The sequence below is a fragment of the Lissotriton helveticus genome, chromosome 4_1, assembly GCF_964261635.1.
Source record: "Lissotriton helveticus chromosome 4_1, aLisHel1.1, whole genome shotgun sequence".
Lineage (NCBI taxonomy): Eukaryota > Metazoa > Chordata > Amphibia > Caudata > Salamandridae > Lissotriton > Lissotriton helveticus.
In genome coordinates this window covers 2100087065-2100111730 of record NC_136063.1, presented here as the reverse complement: position 1 = coordinate 2100111730, position 24666 = coordinate 2100087065, and the positions used below count along the sequence as shown (strand labels likewise).

The window sequence follows — 24666 nt, the reverse complement described above, 5'->3', positions numbered from 1 at the left end:
CCACGTCCGTATAGACGCATTCCTATGCTCCCAGCAGGTATTACCGATGATTGCCCGTACGGAATACCTCACACGCTCGATATCAGATCATAACCCCCTACTGCTCACCCTAGCCTGGATGAACGGGACTACGCCGATCCCGACGTGGCGGCTCCGGCCGGACACGTTGGATGACCAGCCGTTCAGCGCAGACTTGGAAACCAGAATCACACAATACTTCACAGAAAACGAGGAGACTACCTCCTCAAGAGCCACTGAATGGAATGCATTCAAGGTAGTAGTAAGGGGACACTGTATAGGGAAATTTGCGGGGGCGCGACGGACATTAGTAGAGGACTTAGACAAGGCTGAGCAGACATTGCGGGAAGCCGAGAAATCGCGACCCAACCACCCCGAATTGCAAGATAGGGTTTGTGCAGCGCGGGAAGCGGTGGCTGTTGAAATAGAGCGCCTACGCAGCTTTGATTACAAATCTTATTTGACTACGGCCCTCGCCGAAGGGGATAAAACAGGGACACTGCTGGCCTGGCTGGCCAACCCCAATAGGGGCACAACCCCGATACTGTCCCTGAAAGGATTGGGCGGGGAAGTGTACAACACCCAACTAGACATAGTGAAGTGCTTCAAGGAATATTATGACAACTTATACAGAAGGGGTTTAGAGGCTCGACCCGAGGCGACGGACGCTTTGTTAACAGAGATCCAGCTGCCTCGGCTAGAACCGGAACATGCTAAAACCATCGGGGGACCGATCGGCCTCGCGGAAATTAGGGGGGCCATAAAGAGAATGGCGCGTAACGAAACGCCAGGGATGGATGGGTTGCCTATTGAGTTCTACGCGAAGTATATGGACTTACTGACCCCAAGACTACGAATTATATATAACGAGGCCAAAGAGAAGGGCGAGTTGCCCCAATCGATGTGTGAGGCGATTATGATCCCCTTGCTAAAACCGCGCAGAGATAGCTCGGATCCGGCGTCGTACCGCCCTTTGTCAATGCTGACGACGGATTATAAAATTTTAAGCACGATCCTAGCCACAAGACTGATAGCCCATATGCAGGGCCTGATTCATGGGGATCAGTCTGGCTTCATCCCCACTAGAAATACGTCCCACAACATTCGCAGGCTGCTTAGGCTAGTAGCGGACCCTCCACCGACCGCACGAGCCCCTATGGTGCTGTCGGTAGACATTGAAAAGGCTTTCGATAGCCTGGACTGGGACTACCTCTATAAAGTGATGCAGTGTTTTGGTCTAGGAGAAGGTTATATACAATGGACCAAAGTGCTTTATGCCTCGGCAGGCGCTAGGGTGAGAGTAGGAGATTTAATATCGGATCGCTACGAGGTGAACAGGGGAACAAGACAGGGGTGTGCGCTGTCTCCTCTATTGTTTGCTCTGGCGATGGAGCCATTTGCGACACTGGCCAGAAGGGGGGACGCTTACTACGGACTAGAAGCTGGAGGGATCCACCACTATATATCGCTGTACGCGGACGATCTTCTGCTATTCCTAGATAATGCCGGAGAAGCGGTTAAGGGTGCGGAGGATCTACTAACGAGATTCGGAGAAATCTCAGGCCTAAAAGTGAACTGGGCGAAAACTTGCCTATTTCCGCTCCGGAAAGCGGAGCAATGTCCATCGACCAACCTTGACGTGCGATGGGAACCTGATTGTCTGCACTACCTCGGGGTTTACATCTACCACGAACCCGCCACCCTATTGGACGGGAACATCGGTCGATGCGTTCGAGCGTTGAAAGGCAACATGTCCTTCTGGGCTACCCTCCCCCTATCCCTGACGGGACGAGTATCCCTCCTCAAAATGATCGCCCTGCCACGATTATTGTACTTCTTTAGGACCCTCCCTGTATGGATACCGGGAGAAATGTTCAAGCGCCTGAAGTCTAGCATAGTGTCCTTCCTGTGGGGAGCAGGCAGGCGGCGAATAGCACTGGCGCCGCTGATGCGCCCGAAAGATCGGGGCGGATTAGCGGTCCCAGACTTTGAGCTCTATTACCTGGCTGCACAACTGCAATTCTTCACGCAGGAGGTGGCAAGAGTGTACCGGGGGCCTGACCAAGAGAGAGACGTGGGTACCCCCCGCCATGTGTTGGCGTACATAACCCTACAGCAGAAATTAATACTCAGAGGGTTGACCCACGAAGAAAGGACGCTGCGGCTATGCTGGAACCGCATGCAAAAGCGTGCCGGTCCTGGTCACCAATATGTGCCAGAGCTCCAATAGGGATGATAACGGCGCTTCCGCATGGAGGGGATTGGTCGAACCTCCAGTTGTGGGAGGAGGCGGGTCTGCAGATGGTGGGAGACCTATATACTGACGGGGTGCTAACGCCATACCAGACTCTACAGGAGCAATACGATCTCCCACGAGGAGACTATTTACTGCACCCGGCGGTTGTGAGATCTATTCAGGCACATTGGGGTGAGGGACTGCTTGAACCTGACACTTCACCGGCGTGCCAATACACGATGATGACGGCAGGAACATTCAAGGCGGTTACGTGTCTCTACTCCAGATTGAGCACGACCAACATGCCACCGCTGACGCGCCTCAAAACACACTGGGAGACTGATCTGCAAAAATAAATCCCTGACAAAACATGGTCCCAATTGGTTCAGAGAGCTAGGAACAGCACCAGGAACGCCCGCTTCCAATTGATACACCTTTACATTCTTCATAGGGCCTACCTCACTCCGAATAAAATAGCCCAATACTTTGGCGCTGAGGATGCAGCGTGCCCCAGGTGTGCACTAGCAGATGCTGACTTAATTCACATGCTCAGGGACTGTCCGCGATTGCAAGACTACTGGACAGGGGTGGGGGACACCTTAAATGAGGTTACAAACAGAGTCCTGCACTATGACAGCGCGGTTGTCCTGCTCCACTGGTTTCCACACACACGCAAAACCAAGCTGTCGAGTAAATTTATAGACATGGGTCTACTTATTGCTAAGAGGGAGCTCACCAAGGGTTGGAAGTCTAAGACGGCACCAACACGTCAAAAATGGATGAACGAATTTCTGAAATGGGCTGCGGCAGAGAGCACGCTTAGATACCAGATGGCCAGGCGTAAAGCAGATGAGAAAGCTCAGGAAGCGGCGCTAGCATGGGAGACCCTAGTCCAGGCACTTAGAGACAACACAGGGGAGAGTGAAGAAGAGGAGGAATTAGTAGACTCGGAGACCCCGGGGGAGGCGGTATTGGACCCACCACTAACACCAGACACACACACCTAATAATCGACTTCATAATCCTAGAACTACCAACTCAACCACGTTTCCGACCATTGTATATTGGCACAGGCACCAGGGGGACAGGGAGGGGGGGACAGTTAAACTGATTTAAATGTTGAAGAGGGTTCATACTCTACTGCTAGACGATGTGGAACTATAGGTTTGGAAAAAAAAGTTGAGAGCGGTAGATCACTGAGAATGACTGTAATAGGGAAATGGGGCGAAATGCTGAAGGTATATACGCCACCCAACCTCCGGGATGTGGGTAATGAGGCTGTGTACGCAATGTCCCGTGGTGGAGAAATACTTGAGATCCCGCTGACACATATACGTGTATATTGTATACCTAACATTCTCCTCTGCAATAAAAATTGTTTTACAAAAAAAAAAATGGTATGTTCAGCAGGGTGATTGATGACCGAGAGGTGGAGGAAGGCATCGGGGCAATGGAAGCTTTGAGTAAGGGCCTGGGTTGGTGGCACCCTGTGGGACGTTAAAATGGTGAGCGCCAAATGTGGGAGCTGCTAGGGTGAGTTACTGGGGAGGCAGCTTGTGAGATAATGAAGGGGGGTTGAGAGGCACTGAGGCTACCACCCTTGGTGACACTTGGGAAGTGGGTGGTGGTGTGAGAGGCCCAATAGGAGGGTCATTGAGGGGCAAGTGGTACTGTCGCAGCATACAGCTCTGACAATGTACATTTCGAGGGATGTTCAAGAGTGTTTTTATTTTAGTCTCTGACATTACTTTGTGGTATTTGCGCTAAGTCAGTCATGGTAAATTCTGTCTCGTGGGAACATTGTGCAGAATCCTGGTGATTACTCCTATAATTAATGTGAAGGCAGTGTATTGCTGCTATTGACAGATTACATGAAAGTACTGCATGTCCCTGGCTAGACTCAATAGACGATATTAACTGCACATCCATTTTTTAATGAATGGTAACATTTCTTTCTTCTTAGCAGTACACGTTTAATTTAGAGGATACTACACTGAGATAGCTAAAAATAAAAGAACGTTGTAACTTTTTTCTGGCTCAGCATTAACACAGGTAGAATGAACGTTGTTCTTCGCTTTTCAGTTTTGTTTGGATGCTAAAGAATGACACTGGACCTTGGTTCATTCTTGGGCATCAAGATCAAAACATAAAACAGTTTGACAAGTCAAAAATAAGTTTATTATGACCATTGGCCTTTACACTACATAAACACCATAAAACAGCTAAAAACAATAAATAAAAATTCTATAAAAGAACCATAAAACCAACTTCAGGGACTATTCCAAATTCATTATTTCTTTCAGTCATAAAACATGTTTTCCTAGTTTCAATTAATAAAAACAAGATCCAAATAAATAATCAAACATTTAGTAACTGCAGTTAACAACTACAATTCTACATTTAGTTCCTATTCCATAAGGTATCTCTTTGCGGCTTGGATAAAGTTTGCCAATGCAATAGCAATATCAAGAAACGGCATATGAATGAGGAGCTCAATTGCTTGCATCCTTGACCTTATACTGTATTTTTTAAAAACTGTCCGTAAAAACAATTAGGATATATACACATGAACATTTCATGCCCATCCCACACGTACATTTACCATCCCCATCCATTAATATACTTTTTATTTTCTCATTTGCATTTGCGGGATTAATGCCTACTCTCACCTTTAACAATTCAATTCTCAACCATTGATTTGGTAAGGTGTCTAAATACGGGTACCAATTATCCTTTCTCCAGGTATTTCACATAAAATTTACAGACTCTTTTTGTGTCAGGTAGTCCATATCAATTTGTCTAGACCTTTCCTTCCCCAAGGATTTTAGAACACTCTTTTGTTCTTCAATAAGTAATGACACAGGGTCAATTTTTACCTTCAAATTTTCACAGATGTAGTGAAGTTTCTTTCTTATTGCTTTTGCCCACTTTAGTTCACTCTGTTGAATCTCCCTCATACACCAATGTGACACTTTCTCCTCTTCCCCTGACCCTAGCCATTTCCAAAATCTACATAAGTTTACTTGAGCCTGTATGTTCCATGCTACCAAGTCTAGTGCTAACCTAATGGCCTGTATCATTGATGAGCTGGGCAATGACAGCAGGGTTTTAACACATTTCCCTTCCTCACTGTCCCAGGAGCATTTCCCCCCTAAACACAAAATGTCTGCTCCATATTGCATTTGAGGAGGGATCATTGCATTGAAGGCCTTCAGCATGGGTCTATGCGACATAGCTCCATAATTACTGTTACATTTTTTCAACCCACAAACTGACGCCAAGCCTTTTGTTTTCTGGGCCTGTAAGTGCGTGCCCCAATGTAAAGATTTGTCAAACCAGATTCCCAGGTATTTGTATTCATTAACAACTTCTAATTGTGTTTGCCCCAGGAACCAACTGCATTTTTGATCTCTCTTTCCAAAGCACAATATTTTTGTTTTTTCCATATTTACTGTTTGGATGTACAATATGTATCAAATGCATTTAATTTTCTTTGCAGACCTAGCTCTGTTTGATCTAGAATAACTAGATCATCTGCATACAGTAAGCAGGGCAAATGCTTACCATTTACCTTTGAGCTTGCACCTCTTTTAATCATTAAAACGGAAGGCAAATCAGCAAGGAAAATTGAAAAAAGAAGTGCCAATACGCAGCCCTGATTAGGCCGTTATTTATTGCTATCTCATGTGTCAAACCCCCTGTTGTATCTGTAATCACCTGTGCCCAATTCTCATTATGCAGCTCTTGAATGACTACTGGGAGTTCTTCAGGAATATTATAACTTTTTAACGTCTCCCATAGGCATTCTCTATCTACCAGATCAAAAGCAGCCCGGAAGTCAACAAAACAGCAGTATAATTTCCCCTGCTGTTCTACTGACTTCCGCGTTAAAGCCCACTATGCAAAGCAATGGTCGAGGATTGAGTGCCCCTCCTTAAACCCTCCTTGTTCCACTGGGACAATCGCATGTAACTCAACCCAGTCCTTTACTCTGCCCAAAATTATTTTAGAGAACACTTTCACACCAAAATCTAGTAGGTTAATTAGTCTATAATTCTTTGGGTCCTTTCTGGCCCCTTTTTTATGCAAAGACCTGATCACTGCTCCCCTCCATGATTTTGGAATAGTGCCTGAGGTTTATACAGCGGTAAACATCTTAGACAAAAATTGGACCCACCAGTTCAGCTCAGTTTTAATTATAACTGCAGGTAAGTTATCTGGCCCTGCCGCACAGGTTAGATTTAACTTCCTGATAGTGTTCTTCACGTTTTTAGTGGAGCATAGGGGGATTAGTTATTTTGCTACCCACCACTTAGGGATTCTTTCCTCTCTTAACTCTAGCACATTCCTAGCCATATATAATTGGCTTAGGTGCTCTTCCCAGGACGCCTCATCGACTACACAACTCAAGGTTCCCGGGGACTGACCCGATGCATCTTGAATCAGCTTCCATAACTCTTTAATATTTTTTGTTTCTATAGTTCCAATAAGTAGGACCAGCATTTTTCTTTAAAGCTCCTTTTCTTGGATCTCACTAACATTTTGTATTCTTTCCTCAAGTTTAGCAAATTGTTAAAACCCTCCTGATCATACCTTAACCTCATACTTCTTTCTTCTCGCCTCAGTATCCTTTTTTTCCCCCTACATACAGAATCAAACCAACCCATTTGCTTACTACCCCCGCCTTGTAAACTTCTATTGCCCTTTTCTAACTTAACCAAGGGACCCTCTGGTTTCATGCTACCTCAGAGGAAAGATTTTGTTGAGAACTGGCTAATTTTATTATATATTCATCAGTTAGTTTTGTAGTCAGATGTTTAGGGTAATCCATTGCTTGCGGTAGAACTTTTTCACAGATTTTTGGGGGAGCTCTCACTATTTCACAACAGAGTGGGTGATGGTCACTTTCTTTTCACTTATACACTTTGACAACAAAGACTACTGTCATGTTTCGTAAACTTTAAGTCGGCATTTGCTAGGACGGATAGTAATATAAGCTGAGTTCCAATTCACAGCTTGCTTATAATGGGTGATTTATTAACAAACATTTGATCACAGAGTGCAGCCAATGAAATGCAATTAACTAAAGTAAAGTGTATGCCGTATTAAAATTTCAGAACCAGTTTAAAGTGGTTCACATATAAGTGTACTTCTTAGGCTGCCCTCCAGAGACAGCCTTTGTTTTACAGCACTTGTCTTCAAATTGGATCACCCACAAGATGGACAAAATGCAGTGTGAGGCTTCAGCACCAGGCTCTCAGGAGCCTCTCTGAAGCAGTAATCAGTGGCAGACAGGCCTGACCTAGAGACTTTCTATACTTGCACAATTATATCAGCAGTCCCACCCTTTACCATCTACCAAATTACAGCACTCAAGAAGAACTAATGAGCTGCTTCTTGCTAACAAGGTTTTTATGGACTTTATAAAGGTAGCTCTGCAGTGGCGGCCGGCATGGCTTGCAGCATTGTGATTCGTAAGATCACAGGCTCCCCTGACCAATTACAATGCTGCAATGCAGCGTTGTGACTGGTCCGAGTGCCGTGAAACGGCGCTCAGCCAGGGGATGGAGGGGTGGGCAAGTTCTCCATGCAAGCTGTAATGCAGCCTGCATGGAGAACAAGGAAAGTGTGCATGACTATTTTGGGAGGCTCGAGAGGGCAGACCAAGCAGTCATTGCGCACTTAAGAGTGGGCAAAGCACTCCTCCCCTGCCCTGCTCCGAGAGCAGAGAAGCCCCGCCCACCCACCCGTAAAGCAGCACGAAGCATAAAATGATAATAACTCAACGTTATTATCATTTTATGTTTCGTTATTTGCACTGCTTAAAAGCAGTGGGGCGACGCTTCTCCGCCATAGTGGAGGAGTTGCCACTGTAGCTCTGTCTCCATCCTCATCACTTCTGTGTCTGGATCTCCACCCATCAGCTACAGGAATGCAGGTAACAATCAATCAATCAATCAATCAATCAATCATATAACTTGTAAAGCGCACTACATACCCGTGAGGGTTCCAAGCCACAGGGGGGTGGGGTCAGCTGCTATTGGTCGAAGAGCCAGGTCTTGAGTTGTCTCCTGAAGGTCAGCAGGTCTTCGGTTTGTCGCAGGTAGAGGGGGAGGGTGTTCCAGGTCCTGGCGGTGCGATGGGAGAAGGATCTGCCTCCAGAAGTGGTTCTCCGGATGCGTGGGACCGTTGCCAGGGTGTGGTCGGCAGAGTGGAGTTTCCTGTTGGGTACGTAGAAGGAGAGTCGACTGTTGAGATAGGCTGGGCCGGTTTTGTGGAGTGCCTTGTATGCGTGGATCAGGAGCTTGAAGGAGATTCTTTTTTCGACGGAGAGCCAGTGCAGGTTCCTCAGGTGGGGGGTGATGTGGTCACGGCGCGGGACGTCGAGGATCAGGCGAGTCGAGGCATTCTGGATTTTCTGTAGTCTACTGATAAGCTTGGACGAGGCTCCGGCGTAGAGGGCGTTTCCGTAGTCGAGTCTGCTGCTGACTAGGGCCTGGGTGACTGTTTTCCTCGCGTTTGTCGGGAGCCATCTGTAGACCTTGCGGAGCATGCGAAGGGTGTTGAAACAGGTGGAGGAGACCATGTTGACTTGTTTGGTCATGGAGAGTTTCAAGTCGAGGATGACTCCCAGGTTGCTTGCGTGGTCAGTGGGGGCTGGGAGGACCCCAGTGACGTGGGCCACCAAGAGTCGTCCCATGCGGAGGGGTTGGACCCGAGGATGAGGATTTCCGTTTTGTCTGTGTTCAGTTTGAGGCGGCTGTCCTCCATCCAGTCTGCCACGGCCTTCATTCCCCGATGGAGGTTGGATTTTTCAGTGCGGGGTCCTTGGTGAGGGAGAGGATCAGCTGAGTGTCATCGGCGTAGGAGATTATGTTGAGGTCGTGCTGTCGGGTGATGCGTGCTAGTGGAGCCATGTAGACGTTGAACAGCGGCGGGCTGAGGAAAGATCCTCGAGGGACGCCATAGATGATCTCGGAGGCATCGGATCGGAACGGGGGAGGCGTACTCTCTGAGTTCTGCCGGAGAGGAAGGAGGTGGTCCAGTCCAGGGCCTTGTCTTGGATACCTGCGTCGTGGAAGCGTGTGCGTAGTGTGTGATGGCATACGGTGTCACGGTCTGGAGAAGCTGTCCTCGCCCCCATATCTTGCGCTGTGCTAAACCAGGGGCATTCAAAATGGGTCCCACCGACTTTAATAATCAGTTTCAGAAAAACCTAGCATTCTTCTATCAAACATGTACTACGTGCATACTTTACACAAACTTGACATCTACATAGGATGTCAGATCAAGGTTCCGAGTTTTCATGTAGCAGTGGGAGTTTACTTGGGAGGGACCAGTACGCAACAGTCTCAGTAACTCAGATAAAAAAGGGCAGATCAAATAAGGGAAATCACAAAACACAATAGGCAGCAACAACTGCCTTATCTACTAAACTCAAGACAGGGACATTAGTCTGATGACAACTCTGATTATATGCTTGGTGCACCACTCCAGGTCAAAGGACAAGACCTAGACCTGGCATTGTCAGAGAGAGGCATAGGCTTTGCGGACACACTAGATTAAATGGATAAAAGTCAGAATATTATGTTATGTGTATTTGTAAAGCACACTATCACCCACTAGGGTATCCTGGCGCAGAGCAGGTGTGTGTACCTAGCCCTGCGTATGGTAGGTTGGTTAATGGAAAAGCCAGGTTTTCAGCTTCTCACGGAAATCAAGAATACAGGAGGCTCTGAGGTGGAGTGTGAGGTCATTCCATGGTTTAGGAGAGATGTATGAAATACCAAATTACACATGCAGGGCGGCACTCAGGGCAAGGGTACTTGCCCAAATACCATGCAGAGGACATTACCGTCCCTCCAAAACTTAATCCTAGCGGCAGACAGACTGTATGACTGATTCTAGAGCCTATCAAAAATATTATCTCACGTAAAAATAATGTTTTCTTTTTACAGGTTTACATCCTCAGATTGCATGCTACCCCAAAACACTTTCTCCATTATACTCTAAAACCTTGGATGAAAAGTTGACGTTGATGTTAGTCAAATGTTGGTGAGTTGGATTGTTTTCTCTTTTCTGTGGTTGAATTATGGTTACTTCCCACCCATTATCATAGTGAAAGACTTTTTGTTACCAAATCGAATTCTTTACCAATTGCCAAGTTTTGTTGTAATATCATCTTTCGCCAACATTAAAGTCGTGTGCATTTTTCAGTGATATAGGGTTATCACAAATGTTTAAAGGAAATGTTCCTAAGAAATCACAGTGTAACTCGTGTTTAGTCTTCACCAGCAAGCATTCTACCACTTGAGGAAGCTGGCACCGGCCATCTTTTTCATTTGCGTTTTCTAGTCATTTCTAGTTGTGCCACATGTTTAGCAAATACTTAAGATTTTTGATTTCTCAAAACATAAAAAAATGTGAAAAATTAGATAGAAGTAAACAGTCTTTATATTGTTATTTCAAATTAAATTAGATAATGCCCCCGTGAGAAGCAGAGTATGACAAAGTTGTAGACTGGAATGAAACACTGCCATCTAATGTATCATTAGGAAATTACAACTGGTGGATGGTATTTTTTGATCTGGCGTAAAGTAACATCGAATATCTTTACCGTGCATTGATTTCGATTCTTTAAAATATACACAGAGTGGATGGACCTCCACCCAAGGTAGAATTATTCTCTTACCTCATGCTATTATCTGTTTGATGTATCATTCCACCTTACAGGAAGTGCTTCCATTGGACAATTCTGCATCTGCAAAGCACATTTAATAATAATGTTATGTGTCACGTTCAGTTCTTTATCTGACATATGCATTCTTTCGAGAAAGCAATTATTTTTTGCTACTTTTTGTCCCACTTTGTGCAAAGGTTTTGTGCATCCAAAAGATTTGTGATTGCTTATGTTTACATGTTTTGGCACACTAAACCCAGACCTTCTGATGTTTGCCTATGATTGTTAAGTCATATTGAGAATGCATACAACATTTTGACAAGAAGCAGTAACTGCAAATTGCAATGTTGTATCCACAATTCTACTAGTAAATGTGCAGATGGACTGTATAAAACAAGGAGAATGAATGGCAAGGCAGGCACTTCCTCATCCTGATTATTATTAGCAGTAATCGGAATAGTAGTGTTGATGTCATTATTATAATATTTCGAATTATTATCATCCTCATCATTATATCTATAATTATTATTTTGGTTGCAGTAATATTAATTTATTATTGTTGGCAATTTTAGAAGTACTGTTGATACTGTTATTATCTTTTTATTAATGTTAGTATCAGTGGTAATATTGGTTTTAGTATTATTAATATTAGCCTTATTTATTATTATTGTTAATATTATTACTACTGTTGATGCTTTTATTATATTTTTATTAGTATTAATATCAGTGGGAAAAGTATTGGTTGTAGCAATATTACTATCATCATTTCTTTATTATCAGTGTTGGTAGTAGAAGTAGTGATAGTGGTCATAGTAGCATTAATTACCCTTGTTATAGTTAGCATTTTCATTGTTGTTATTATAAATTTGATTCAAATTATTATTGTTAATGTGCTTTACAACACTATACACAGCATTAGGTTGAACTAGAATGCTTCTTCTCCATCTGGCATACTTGGAAAAGACTTTCTGCATTCCCTGCCTCATCATCACTCTTAGTGAGAAGAGAATAAATAGGACATTGCTTAAAAACCAGTACATGGTACTTGCGGGAACTCTTCCCCTTTTTCAGATGGATTTCTGCGCTACTGTAAAAGTCTTGAACTCAAACCACTTCAGCATGGGCTACCACTGAATTCCTCAAAGGGACAACTGGACATGGTTTCTTGTTTTAATTGTGTAATTTTCCCTTGTGATTTCATTGCTTAGTACGAAATCTTAAGACAAAAAAGAAGACTAGAGGCGTTTGGCAAAACAGTTGCAGTTTGTTTAAATAAACATTATGGCCGGGAGAACAGATACAGCACGAAGTCCGAGGACTGTCGCAATTTACACTTGGTAGATGCTCTTATTATATACAAAATACAACAGGTCATAAAAGTTTACGGTGTTGGTCGCTAGCTATGGAGACATAAATTAATGGTCAAATAGTTACTACAGGTGGTTCTCAACCACATGTGGACACTGTGGCCAGTGGATACCATGTCCAGATGTCCGGCATGGGGAGCATGTGATCACTACATGTGTTAGGTCCTGATTGGCTATGTGTTCCTAACTCATGTGGCATCTGACTTAATGGTGTTTTTATAAGTGCACATACCCCTCTGGCCATGTGTGCTTTATTGAAGAAATCTCCCCTGACCATTGTAAGGTTGCTTAGCCTAACTGTGGGATTGATCAAGAGTTTCCTGCCTGAGTATTTGCCTGTCTGCTACGCACCCTCCCACCTGTGACCAATGCAAGAACTGTCGAGTGTTTAACTTCTTTTGGACAATCTGCACATTAAGATCTACAGGACAGTATGGAAGGCATAACTTAGGCTCTCGTCATTGCTGCATATTATGGGGAGATGGCTATCACAAAAGGGTCCTTGGGGAAGGTAGGCTCTCTCTTCCTTCTGCCGCAGCATCAAGTGGTGGGCACACCTTGTGACTTTCCCAAGTCTAGTCCAATCTACTCCTTTTGAGTCAAATAGACACATCATAGCCCTGCCTCGTTTCAGACCTTGTGGCATCATGTGAGGATGGATTGTCACAAATGCAGTGTCTGCAGGTACATGGAGAAGGCTTCTCTATTCACTCGAGGGCAACTGGGAAAGACAGTTGTTTCATTTCTCTGACTGAACCCACACCAAGCACTGCAACAGTGTTGGAGTACCTAGTGAGACAGGCACACCCGACACAACTCTTGACCATCTGCCCTGATGGCGGTGAACCGGATCTGAGAGCTGTGGGGACTGCAGCCTGGGTAGAGGTACTCACACACCAGCAGCACCGGAGGCACACAGAGGGGACCCATGGAGGCGATAGGCAGCATCGTCCCCTTGATTCCTGCTGTTGCCAGGCGCCCCCACACCAGCCTGTCTGCTCGGATTTGTTATGCAGCCGCATGATGATAGATGGTGGAATTGATCCAGCGGCCTATAGAAAATATATCATAAACAACGCTACCCAACTTCATAACCTATAAACAAAATTCTATACTAAATATGGACCCATTTATAAACCTGACATATTTTGGGCCTACTGAATCAGGTGGTCAGATTAAATCTATATACACATTATCTACAAACTATATATAATTTTATACATCTGCAGAAAGAATATTGTCATTAGAATAAAACCTAATCATTTAAACGACCACCATTGGCGACGTGATCTAGCTAATAGTAACCTACACTCCTGAATAACCAAGACCAGCTTGTTTGTCAAAAGTAAGATTTTATTTACTAAATTATGGTATATAGGTTGATAGTTTTATAAATGGATTTTATTAACATTGAAGCAAGCATGATTGTAAAGAAACGTGAGAAAAATACAATTTAAGCAAGTGAATCAAAATTAAAGTGAATATATAAAGTTTAGCATTTCTAAAACCTAAATCCCTAACTGAGCTAAATAGATAGAAATTAAAGTAAAGTTCTTTGAGGATTCTTACGTGCTCCACGCAATGTCCGACAGCACTTCACCCTCATCGGAAAGTCAGAAAGCAGCAGCCAGCCCATCCCTAAGGGCATGACTTTTTATACCTTTCTACGCTAACTAAACTACGCAAAGGAAAGTTTTCAGAAATCTTCGACGTCCCATTGGCTGAGAGTGACAAGTGACATGTCACCCACATTTCAAAAGTTTCATTAGGTCACTTTTCTTAAGGACCATTGTCTTTTCTGCATGCAACCAGGAGCTTCCTAGGTTTGTTACAAATGTCTCATTGCTTCCAATTGACTTCCGCGGATGCCAAGTTAAGGGCTGACAAAATGTTCTTTTTCGACCTTGGCCATGTCCGACAGAATGATGATAGCACGTCAGTTTTTGCTTTGTGAACGCAGCTTTTGACGAACATTTTATTTCAGAATGGGCGTCTCATGACTTTTGCAGAAGTAAAATTCAGCATTTTGTAGCTCGAGCAGACTAGGCCCAAAAGCAGGCAACTTATGCTTTCTAGTATTAAAACAAACACAAGAAAAGTATTAATGTAAGAAATAATGTAGATTCTGTATCCACCCCAAGATTTACTAATTAATTAACCCACCCGATTAATCAAATGTTACCTAGCCAATGCAAACAAATAAAGCAGCGTTTATATCTACCAGTCTTCAATAATCCATGAGACTTATATGCACCTAGAATAGTAGAAATGACATCACACAGACAAGGGAAAGCAAAACAAGCACATGCTTCTTTTAAGTTTGCAGCAGTTAGTAATGACAAAAAAAACCGAAAACAATAAATTATTTTATTATTTTGCACGAACAAAAAGATGCAACAATTATGCACGTTTATGAGCACACATGTTAGTCCCCCCATGTGTAAAGTTTAATCTAAGTTGTATTAGCACGACATATCACAAATCATTAATATTATTATTCATGTTATGGAAATGTGACTTCACGAGTTTAAACAAAATTTTGTTTTCTATCTCGCTCCATCAACTCCCTCATCTGGTGATTAACAAATCACCACACCAGCACTCAAAATTTTGGTAATTTAAATTTCTAAGAAATCGATTCAAATTCATTTGTATCAGTAAACCTAAAAGTCTGTTTCTGCATAATCTTTGGAATTAGCATAACGCTCTCTATGTAACTCCTGTAATTCGATCTCCCTTTCTTCTTCTTTTCTAATTTTATAGATTCTTTTCTTTTCTTTCAACTGTTTCTTTCTTTTATGTAACAAACAACCTATTTTGGTCAAAATAAAAATAAATACTATTATAATCAAAGGTGCCAAAATCTTGCCAAGAATTGAACTTCCGATATCATGAAACCAGTTTTTAATTGCTTGAAACCTTTTTGAAAGTTTCCCTGTAAAATCTTCTTCTTCTAAAGGAATTATCTCTGAATGCATTTGTGTAATATTCTTAATGTACATTTCAATATTCTTACTTTCGTCAGGTATATATGTACAACAATGTTGTACATGTAAAATGCCACAGACTCCTCCCTCTTTTGCTAGGAGTATGTCTAAAGCAAGGCGATCTTGAATTACCATGGATCTAATTGCAATAACTTCAACATTTACTAATTGAAACCCATCAGCTGTGTCAGTTGATAATCTATCAACTATAGTGGATAATTTTCTAATTCTCCCTGCATTTAAGGTTATACCAACAAAAGGTATTACTGCTTGAAAAATATCTCCCAGAACTTCAGTAAAAGTTTCTCTTTTAACTCTATTTACATAATTATGAATTTTAAACAATCCTTCTGAATCTCTGTCAACATGAAACACTTTAGGAAAAACAATTCCCACATAACAAGTTCCATACCAATGGTCTGGAAGGTTGTAGTAGGCTTTGTCACCACAAACAAAATAAATCCCAGGAAAGATAGGATCTTTTCCACCTTTGAATCCCCAACCTCCCAAAATCTGATAAGTATCTTCACAGTTACTTGCACCTACAAAGTAATTATCAAAAAGTGTATTATCTCTTCTAATGCAAAGCTTTCCACTAACTGGTTTGTCTATGTGAATTGCAATATTTTCAAGCATTTTGCCATTTAACTTCTCATCCTCTTTCTGCCAGAAACTTGACTTAGTCTGCTTGACTAATTCATTCCTCTTATAAATTGCTCTTCTCTCTTCAACCATATTCAAAAATTTCTTTCCTTCAGCACTTAATTTGCAAGTTAAATTATTTTTATAAGCATACTCATAAGTAAGTTCGTTAGTAACAAGGAAAAATTCTCTCATTTGCTTTGCTTTCTTATGCTTATTTAAAGCATTATCAATCTTAATATTTGCAAAAATTTCATCATAATTTGAATAGTAATATTCTAAACGTCCAGTTTGATAAAATAAACTAGTTAACACACTACATGTTACAGCATAAGTGAGAGGAAGCATATTATATGTTACTCCCTCAGAAACAGAAGCAGGTAACTTAACGCAGACGTAGCAGTCTTTTGCATCCATTACCTTAACATATTCACTCAATAGCTTTGTGAATGTATTACTTGAAAAATCACCAATTGATTTATCTTGATGAATGTTAGGCTGATGATCAATAACTTTTGCAGACGCACTATGTTTAGTTTGGCTAACCAGAGCTTTGCTTGTTATGTTAACTTTGTGTAATTCTCTATTCATCTCCAAAGGGATAATCACAGCTAAAACCAACCAGAGCAGAATTAAAATGAGCAGACACACCAGAGTCATCTTACAGCATCTTTTAAAAACAGAACACTTTGAAGTGCTCTCCTTAACATAAGGCATTTTTGGTTAATTTTAGCCTCAAAATTTTGGTTAATTTTAGCCTCAAAAATAAAAATAAATTTTAAAATTCTAAATATATTTACACCCCCCTTTTAAATTTTTTTTTTTTTTTTTTTTTTAAAACCCTAAACAAGATTTCTTCGACCTTATGTCATACATAAGTTTTCTTCAACTAAACAGTTTTTCTTGTATAATCTTTTGGAGCTTCTCTTGCTCTTGGAGCCATTGTAAAATGTCTACCTTCATTTCGAGCATTCTCAAATTCTGGTCTTCTAGGAGTTTCAATGATTTCACAATTATTTGGATAAAGTTTAGGAGCTTCATTAATTGGAGGTGCACTCGGTGAAGTTTCAGTAGAAACCACCGGAGTAGACCACGATCTAGGAGGTCTCAAAGGCTGATTCTTTCTAGCAGTTGTATATATTTCTTCCATAACTGCATCCTCAGATTCACTTTCCATAGATTTCCCTGTAGGAGTACCCATTACCATTTCCTGAATTAAATACAATCCTTCACTCATGTTTCCCTGTCTCCACATTCGCAATCTATCTTCATGAGTTTCTCTTCTCCAAGGAGGATTTTTAGAAGGTCTTTTAATTCCACTAGCTTCTCTTTGTAATTGATACATTTCGTCTTCCCACTCAACTAAAGCTTCAAATTGAGTTGGTCTCGGTTTCGGAACAAGAGCGTTCATTTTCTCTCGTAAATTTCTCAAGACTTTTACATTAAATGAACCATCATCAGGCCAAGTTAAAACACCGTCGTTCTTAGTATAGCGTTTCCAACTATCAAACCATAAGACAGTATGATATCCATATTCACCTTCCATATACGCTGCAGGTGTTTTATACTTATGAAGTAGTTTACCACCTCGCGTTTCGATTTTCTTGTCAGGTGAAAATAAATTCTTAAACTTCTGAAATAATGTAGGCTTTTTCTCAACATGTTTAAAATGATAACTCATTTTTAAGAGTTAAATCTAATTCACAAAATCGTTCGTAAAATATTTCCGGGATGTTCCGCAAAACAACCAATCCGTGCGCGAAACACACCAACAAGCCAATGACAGTTGAGCTACGTTACTTTTCTGCTCAACCAATAAATTTGGAATTTTTCTGAAGGACCAATCAGCTCATAGGTCGTCAGAGACTCAAGAGCCAATCAGAATATAGCTTGTGACGTAGGTCACCCAATCCCAGCGCGGCTCTGTGACGTACACAGCAGCTGCGGTTTCTCGTTTCTCACTCCTGGCGCTTACCCCTCCTTCACAAAATCTTTTCACAGCGCCATTTTAAGAACACTTTTCAGTGTAAATTAATTCTTAACAATGACTATAAGGACATCATCTGTTCGTTTCACTATTTAGGATAGTTTACATACATTCAAGTATCCACACTTCGGAATAGACGGCGCTATTCACACTAAGGATAATATCCAATTGTCAGTAGAGTAACCCTTACCCCACCCTTCTAACACGTATAATTATGAACTCGCTTTGCTCTGAACCCACCGCGAAGTGACAGTTCTAAGAGTTCCACTTGAACATAAAATACAAATCAAACTCGCACTTTCACACTGAAAATTCCCTAATTTCAAACACACATGAAATCCGTACAGGACTCTCACCTGTTTATAGAGATCATGCACCGTTAGCAAAATAACGACGTTTATAGATATGAAACATGTACCCGTACAGGACTCTAACCTGTTTATAGATAATCATGCACCGACGTCAATTTACCCTTCACTCAAGCTCGGATATAACTAATACTCTTATCACAGTGAGTTTTATGGAAGGCGCTTTGTCCCTATTCTCATGCTGCTTTAATTTCTTAGAAAACCCTCACTATACAAGGTTCACACCTAGCCCTAAAACTGTGTTGCTCGGCGACAACACTATGGTACACGGCGATACCTCTTGTGATACTCGGCGATATCACTACAAACAGAACAGATGGCTTGCGTGACTAATTTCTCGCCACACAATCTATACCGGTATAGCTTACAGATAGCACGAAAAACGAACTTAACATGTGTTAAAACATCGATCCTATTTCCATACCATAACGTTTTAGTAACCCTTAGCAACCAACATATTACCTTGGTTACCCTTAGCAACCATCAATTTCTGCTACCAGAGAATTGATCCAGCGGCCTATAGAAAATATATCATAAACAACGCTACCCAACTTCATAACCTATAAACAAAATTCTATACTAAATATGGACCCATTTATAAACCTGACATATTTTGGGCCTACTGAATCAGGTGGTCAGATTAAATCTATATACACATTATCTACAAACTATATATAATTTTATACATCTGCAGAAAGAATATTGTCATTAGAATAAAACCTAATCATTTAAACGACCACCATTGGCGACGTGATCTAGCTAATAGTAACCTACACTCCTGAATAACCAAGACCAGCTTGTTTGTCAAAAGTAAGATTTTATTTACTAAATTATGGTATATAGGTTGATAGTTTTATAAATGGATTTTATTAACATTGAAGCAAGCATGATTGTAAAGAAACGTGAGAAAAATACAATTTAAGCAAGTGAATCAAAATTAAAGTGAATATATAAAGTTTAGCATTTCTAAAACCTAAATCCCTAACTGAGCTAAATAGATAGAAATTAAAGTAAAGTTCTTTGAGGATTCTTACGTGCTCCACGCAATGTTCGACAGCACTTCACCCTCATCGGAAAGTCAGAAAGCAGCAGCCAGCCCATCCCTAAGGGCATGACTTTTTATACCTTTCTACGCTAACTAAACTACGCAAAGGAAAGTTTTCAGAAATCTTCGACGTCCCATTGGCTGAGAGTGACAAGTGACATGTCACCCACATTTCAAAAGTTTCATTAGGTCACTTTTCTTAAGGACCATTGTCTTTTCTGCATGCAACCAGGAGCTTCCTAGGTTTGTTACAAATGTCTCATTGCTTCCAATTGACTTCCGCGGATGCCAAGTTAAGGGCTGACAAAATGTTCTTTTTCGACCTTGGCCATGTCCGACAGAATGATGATAGCACGTCAGTTTTTGCTTTGTGAACGCAGCTTTTGACGAACATTTTATTTCAGAATGGGCGTCTCATGACTTTTGCAGAAGTAAAATTCAGCATTTTGTAGCTCGAGCAGACTAGGCCCAAAAGCAGGCAACTTATGCTTTCTAGTATTAAAACAAACACAAGAAAAGTATTAATGTAAGAAATAATGTAGATTCTGTATCCACCCCAAGATTTACTAATTAATTAACCCACCCGATTAATCAAATGTTACCTAGCCAATGCAAACAAATAAAGCAGCGTTTATATCTACCAGTCTTCAATAATCCATGAGACTTATATGCACCTAGAATAGTAGAAATGACATCACACAGACAAGGGAAAGCAAAACAAGCACATGCTTCTTTTAAGTTTGCAGCAGTTAGTAATGACAAAAAAAAACGAAAACAATAAATTATTTTATTATTTTGCACGAACAAAAAGATGCAACAATTATGCACGTTTATGAGCACACATGTTAGTCCCCCCATGTGTAAAGTTTAATCTAAGTTGTATTAGCACGACATATCACAAATCATTAATATTATTATTCATGTTATGGAAATGTGACTTCACGAGTTTAAACAAAATTTTGTTTTCTATCTCGCTCCATCAGCTGCTGCACAGGAGCTGGCTGCAAACTTATCCTTACGGTGTGTGTCCTGAAGGCGATGTTCTGGGAAGAGGCCTCTGCTTAGGAGACAAATGTGCCAGGGTCAAGAAGCAGTGAGTCCCTGAAGAGCAAACCCTCCTGGGGACGGTCAGCTGCCTTAGATTCCCTGTGAGTGGCACACAAGGGACCCCTCCCACACACACACAACTTGTGCAGCTGGTCCTGTGTGTGGGAGTTGGGTTGGATGGCAGGCTTGGGGGATGGCACTCCCAAAAATTTACCTATTAATCCACCATAAACCCCTGGGGGCCCGGGAACACTGAGGGCTAGAAACTCACCCCCTACTACTTTGCCAGAGACACCGCTCCCCCTGCACAGGCCCCGTCATGTACACGGCAAGAAGGTTACACTGATGCCAGGCAAAGGTAGGCAAAGCTGGCAAAAAGACTCTGTTGCCGTAATGAGCCATGTGTCCTACTTGTCTTTCCAGACGGCATATTCAACAGTTGGAGTAAAGTGGCTGACCGGACCAGGTGTGAAGGGGGCTGGGGCTGGGAGTGCCGGCCCTGTCATTGGGTGCCTGGTGGGCCTCACTCCAATGGCTGGATTGGACCCTGTGGGGGCACCTCCGTGTTCCTCGAGCTCACTGTCCTCCTCTAGGCTCCCCCAACTGGAGCCTGACATGGGTCGAACCAAACATGCGAGCACGACAGTGTCACGCTGCACTGCTATAGAAGAAATCAGGGAGCTGGAGGGTTCACTCCAGAACTCATCTGCCTCCTCACATGTGGAGACCGCCACTTGCTTCAGCCCTGAGAAATTGGACCTCATACTTATGGTGATCCACGATTCATGCTTCACCCCTAGAGTGGAAAATTGACCCCTTGCCCTCGACCTCTAGCAAACCAGTAGAAACTACAGTACATGGTGCAGCAACACTCCTACAGAATACAGGACATTGCACCTAGGTTAGAGGCCCACACAGCACAACTCGCCGGCCTGGCTGATGGCGTGCCTCTCCTGGAGAACCAGGCCAAGGATGCAAAGGGTAGAGCGGGCCACAACACAATCCACGTGGTGTGCCTCTCAGAACGAACAGAGGGGACAAACGCCACTTGCTTAATTAAATCCTGCCTCCCGATCCTGGTGGGCCAGGTTGGCCTCCCACCAATGTACGCGGTAGAGCAAGCACACAGAGTGCTGACCGGATAACTTCACCCAGTGGCTAGTGCTGCAGGACCACTAGTAGCATTTAGATTACAGGCCCTGGTGTATTTAGATTACAGGCCCCGGCAGGCACGGCCAGTGCCGGGCGTTATACTGGGGCGGTGACGTCCGGCAGGGGAGGGTCAGGGTGGAGGGTTGTAAAATGCGGGATATGGACCATTAGAGGTAAATACCGATAAAAATAAATAAAACGAATTTCGTTACCCACGCTGCATCGCCAAATGTGATGCAGCGTGGGCAACGAAATTAGTTTTATTTATTTTTATCGGTACTTACCGCTAATGGTCCATATTCTGCATTTTACAACCCCCCGCCCTGACCCTCCCCTGCCTGACGTCACGGCCCCAGTATGATGCCTGGCACGGGCCGTGCCTGGGCCCCGGTATATGTTATACCACTTACAAGAGATTTATCAGTAAACTGAATATGCCAATCATGTTTAAAAAAAAAAACAATGTCACCATGTTTAGGGAAAAAATACATGCACTTTAACACTAATTACCAGTGGTAAAGTGCTCAGAGTCCTAAGGCCAACAAAAAGAAGGTCACAAAATGAGGAGGAAAGCAACAAGTTTGGGGTGACCCTTCAGAGAGAGCAATTTTCCAACAAGCAAGAATTGGGCACAGGTGTGAGCTCACTAATAGGTTGTGCAAGTAGCTGCCATGTTTGATAACCCATAGATCAATCTGTTCTAAAATTGAGCATAAGAATTCATGCTGGCAAACATTAACCTCCCTAATGTGCTGGCTCATGCTGTTGAGCTTGGTCTGTGCCTTCAGGCTTTATGTTACCTTTTCACTAGAAAGCAGTTCGGTGCTGAGATGCAGTGGCACTTTAAGCACACAACAGTTTATGCAGGGTTTTGGGCAGTAGTCCTGCCTCTTGGACCTGCATGGCAGGTCTTGGCAGCGGTTGTTTAACTTAAGAAGTTGAGGCCTCTTGACCATTACATCAGTGTTGTTAGTTCGCACAGGTCGCATAGCACGTCAAAGCAGCAGTAGAGAAGGTCCCTCAGGTCACAATGCAATGATGCTGAATGGCACGGTGTGACTTGTGCATTGTCGATGCTTCACACAGTTTGCCAAGTGAATCATGCAATAAGGCTAGGGGGTCTTTCACAGCGTGTGGCACTGGTACCCTTCAAGTACAAATCAGCCCTTCTGAGTGTTTCACATGCCAGCTGTACTGCTGGGATTCTACTTCTGGATAGTCTCTCTTCTTGCAGGGCCAGGGGCTGTTCTTCCCTCTCTGAATAGGTAGGCAGGCTTTTAGGCACTAGGCAGACCCAAAGCACTCCAGCAAGACTTCCGGTGATATTCTCTCACCTCTGAGAAACTGGCTTTCAGACAAACATCAGCTCTGGTTCAAAGTAGCTCTTCAAATACTCTGCGGAGCACTTGCATCCTTGGTCAAGAAAAACTTGGAAATGGAACAATGTTAGGTCCCACCTATATACTCATTATCTGGAAATCTCACTTTTGGGCCACAGTGCAGACACATCCTTTGTACAAGGGGATGGCTCTCACAGCAGATAGTGATATTTAGGCATTGAAAAATCATAAAAATGATACTAGACCTGCAAGTCTAGTTAACTTGAACAATAGACTCGACCTACCTGTTTTTCCTAGGAAAAACATTTCTATTGCAGACCCACCTTTTTCTTCATTATCACATATGAAAACACCTTCCAATATGTGAGTTCGGCATTCCTCCTGTACAAAAAAAACAATTTGGTTTGATTTAATAGACTAAACGTTTGCTCCATGCATAATAAGAATCTAGCCCATATACAGCATAAACATGAAACCCTGACTTGCCTCTTAGTTCAATAATAGCGTTGCCGTCAGGGCAGGGGTAGGATTTTTTTTCAGTTCATCCTTAAAAGTTCACTTTTAATAAATATTTTACTAAAGCATGAGGTGGTAGTGCACTGTCATTTACAGACAGCGGATTTTCCATTGATATGGCCAAAAACGTTCCTGCTAACATGCAGTTTTACTTATAAAACTATATGGTGTATTAACAGTAATCTGTGGAAATTGTGTTTCAGAAACCATATTTATTTTTTGCACATCACCAAGTAAAGTGTTCTAATTTGTTTTCATCCTAAAAAATCTTTTATTTCACTACACAATATTACAAAACAAGGATTATTATAGCTACTGAAATGTATATTTGTACATTTCACTTTTTAGCATATTAAATATGTGTTAGAATAAAACATAACATACTACAGCCTTTCATTTGACCCTTTTTTGTACAGCAGATTTGTCAGACAGTTCAGATTACAACATCCTCGAACGTTGCAGGCAAAGAAAGAAAAGTAATATTAGGTGTAAACTGACTTTTGACCAGTCTCTGAACACAGAATAAATGTGACATAATCAGAACAAGATTTAAAGCCATCCTTCCATCCTTCAATTTGTGAGTACACAGAACACCTGTTTGTTTTGAGTTCACCAGAAGGGGCGAGTAGGCCCTAATAAAATCTGACTCGCCATATTGAGTGGAAGAGTAGATTTGTCGAAGCCTGATAATGCTGAATCTCTCCAATCAACAATCAACCAGTACATCTGAATATTGCTGCAGGAATAACGAGGGTCCCACCAGTTTCCTTTCCCGTTGACAGTGAGTGAACTGTCCAAGTGTGTGTTTTCTACACTAATGGTGAAGAGGATGTAAGGGGGAAAGTTATTTTTGAGAAGGCACACAAGACTAAGTTGGTTTGTAGTTTTACAGCTCGTCTAGCCAGAGTGAGGTTCACTTGGACTCTGCAGTCTCTCATGAGTGATGACTTATTTATGCTAAACAGAACACAAAACGACTATTACTCTCTGCCCTTTCATCAACTTAAAAAACACAGTTTTTCATTTCATGGATTTCACATGAATGGTGACGCCTTACAGGAAAGCAGAGTGGTGTGCTGCACAGAAGCGGTAGGCCACTCCAGCGTGCTCCCCAATGGCTCTTAAGTATGAGGCGATAATGTATGTTCCCGGTCAGAAATCACTGCCTTAGGAAGTCCAACTGTAGAAAAGATCAGTAGGAGTGCTACTGATAAGTAGCACCTCTGGATATAGGGTGGCATTATCCACCACAACCAAGATATACTTGTTGCCCGATGTTCA

General features: G+C 42.4%; 1 protein-coding gene and 1 long non-coding RNA gene across 5 annotated transcripts in view; one reads left to right on the top strand and one right to left on the bottom strand.

Moving 5' to 3' along the window:
• SMARCA1 (SNF2 related chromatin remodeling ATPase 1) overlaps nt 1-24666 on the top strand; it is a 2556005-nt gene that overhangs the window by 163284 nt on the left and 2368055 nt on the right. The window contains exon 2 of one of the 2 annotated variants that reach the window (XM_078688758.1): nt 10213-10309. In XM_078688758.1, the coding sequence (XP_078544884.1) occupies nt 10304-10309 (6 nt within the window). In that variant the 5' untranslated portion in view covers nt 10213-10303. Of the gene's footprint in view, nt 1-10212; nt 10310-10764; nt 10929-24666 lie in introns of those variants that run through there. The other variant, XM_078688761.1, reaches the window with a different exon arrangement.
• LOC144829532 (uncharacterized) overlaps nt 1-24666 on the bottom strand; it is a 184603-nt gene that overhangs the window by 53427 nt on the left and 106510 nt on the right. For all 3 annotated transcript variants that reach the window (XR_013610697.1, XR_013610695.1, XR_013610696.1), the window contains exons 2-3: nt 23193-23250; nt 10947-11015 (exon numbers count right to left, since the gene is read on the bottom strand). This is a non-coding gene — a long non-coding RNA (uncharacterized LOC144829532). The remainder of the gene's footprint in view (nt 1-10946; nt 11016-23192; nt 23251-24666) is intronic.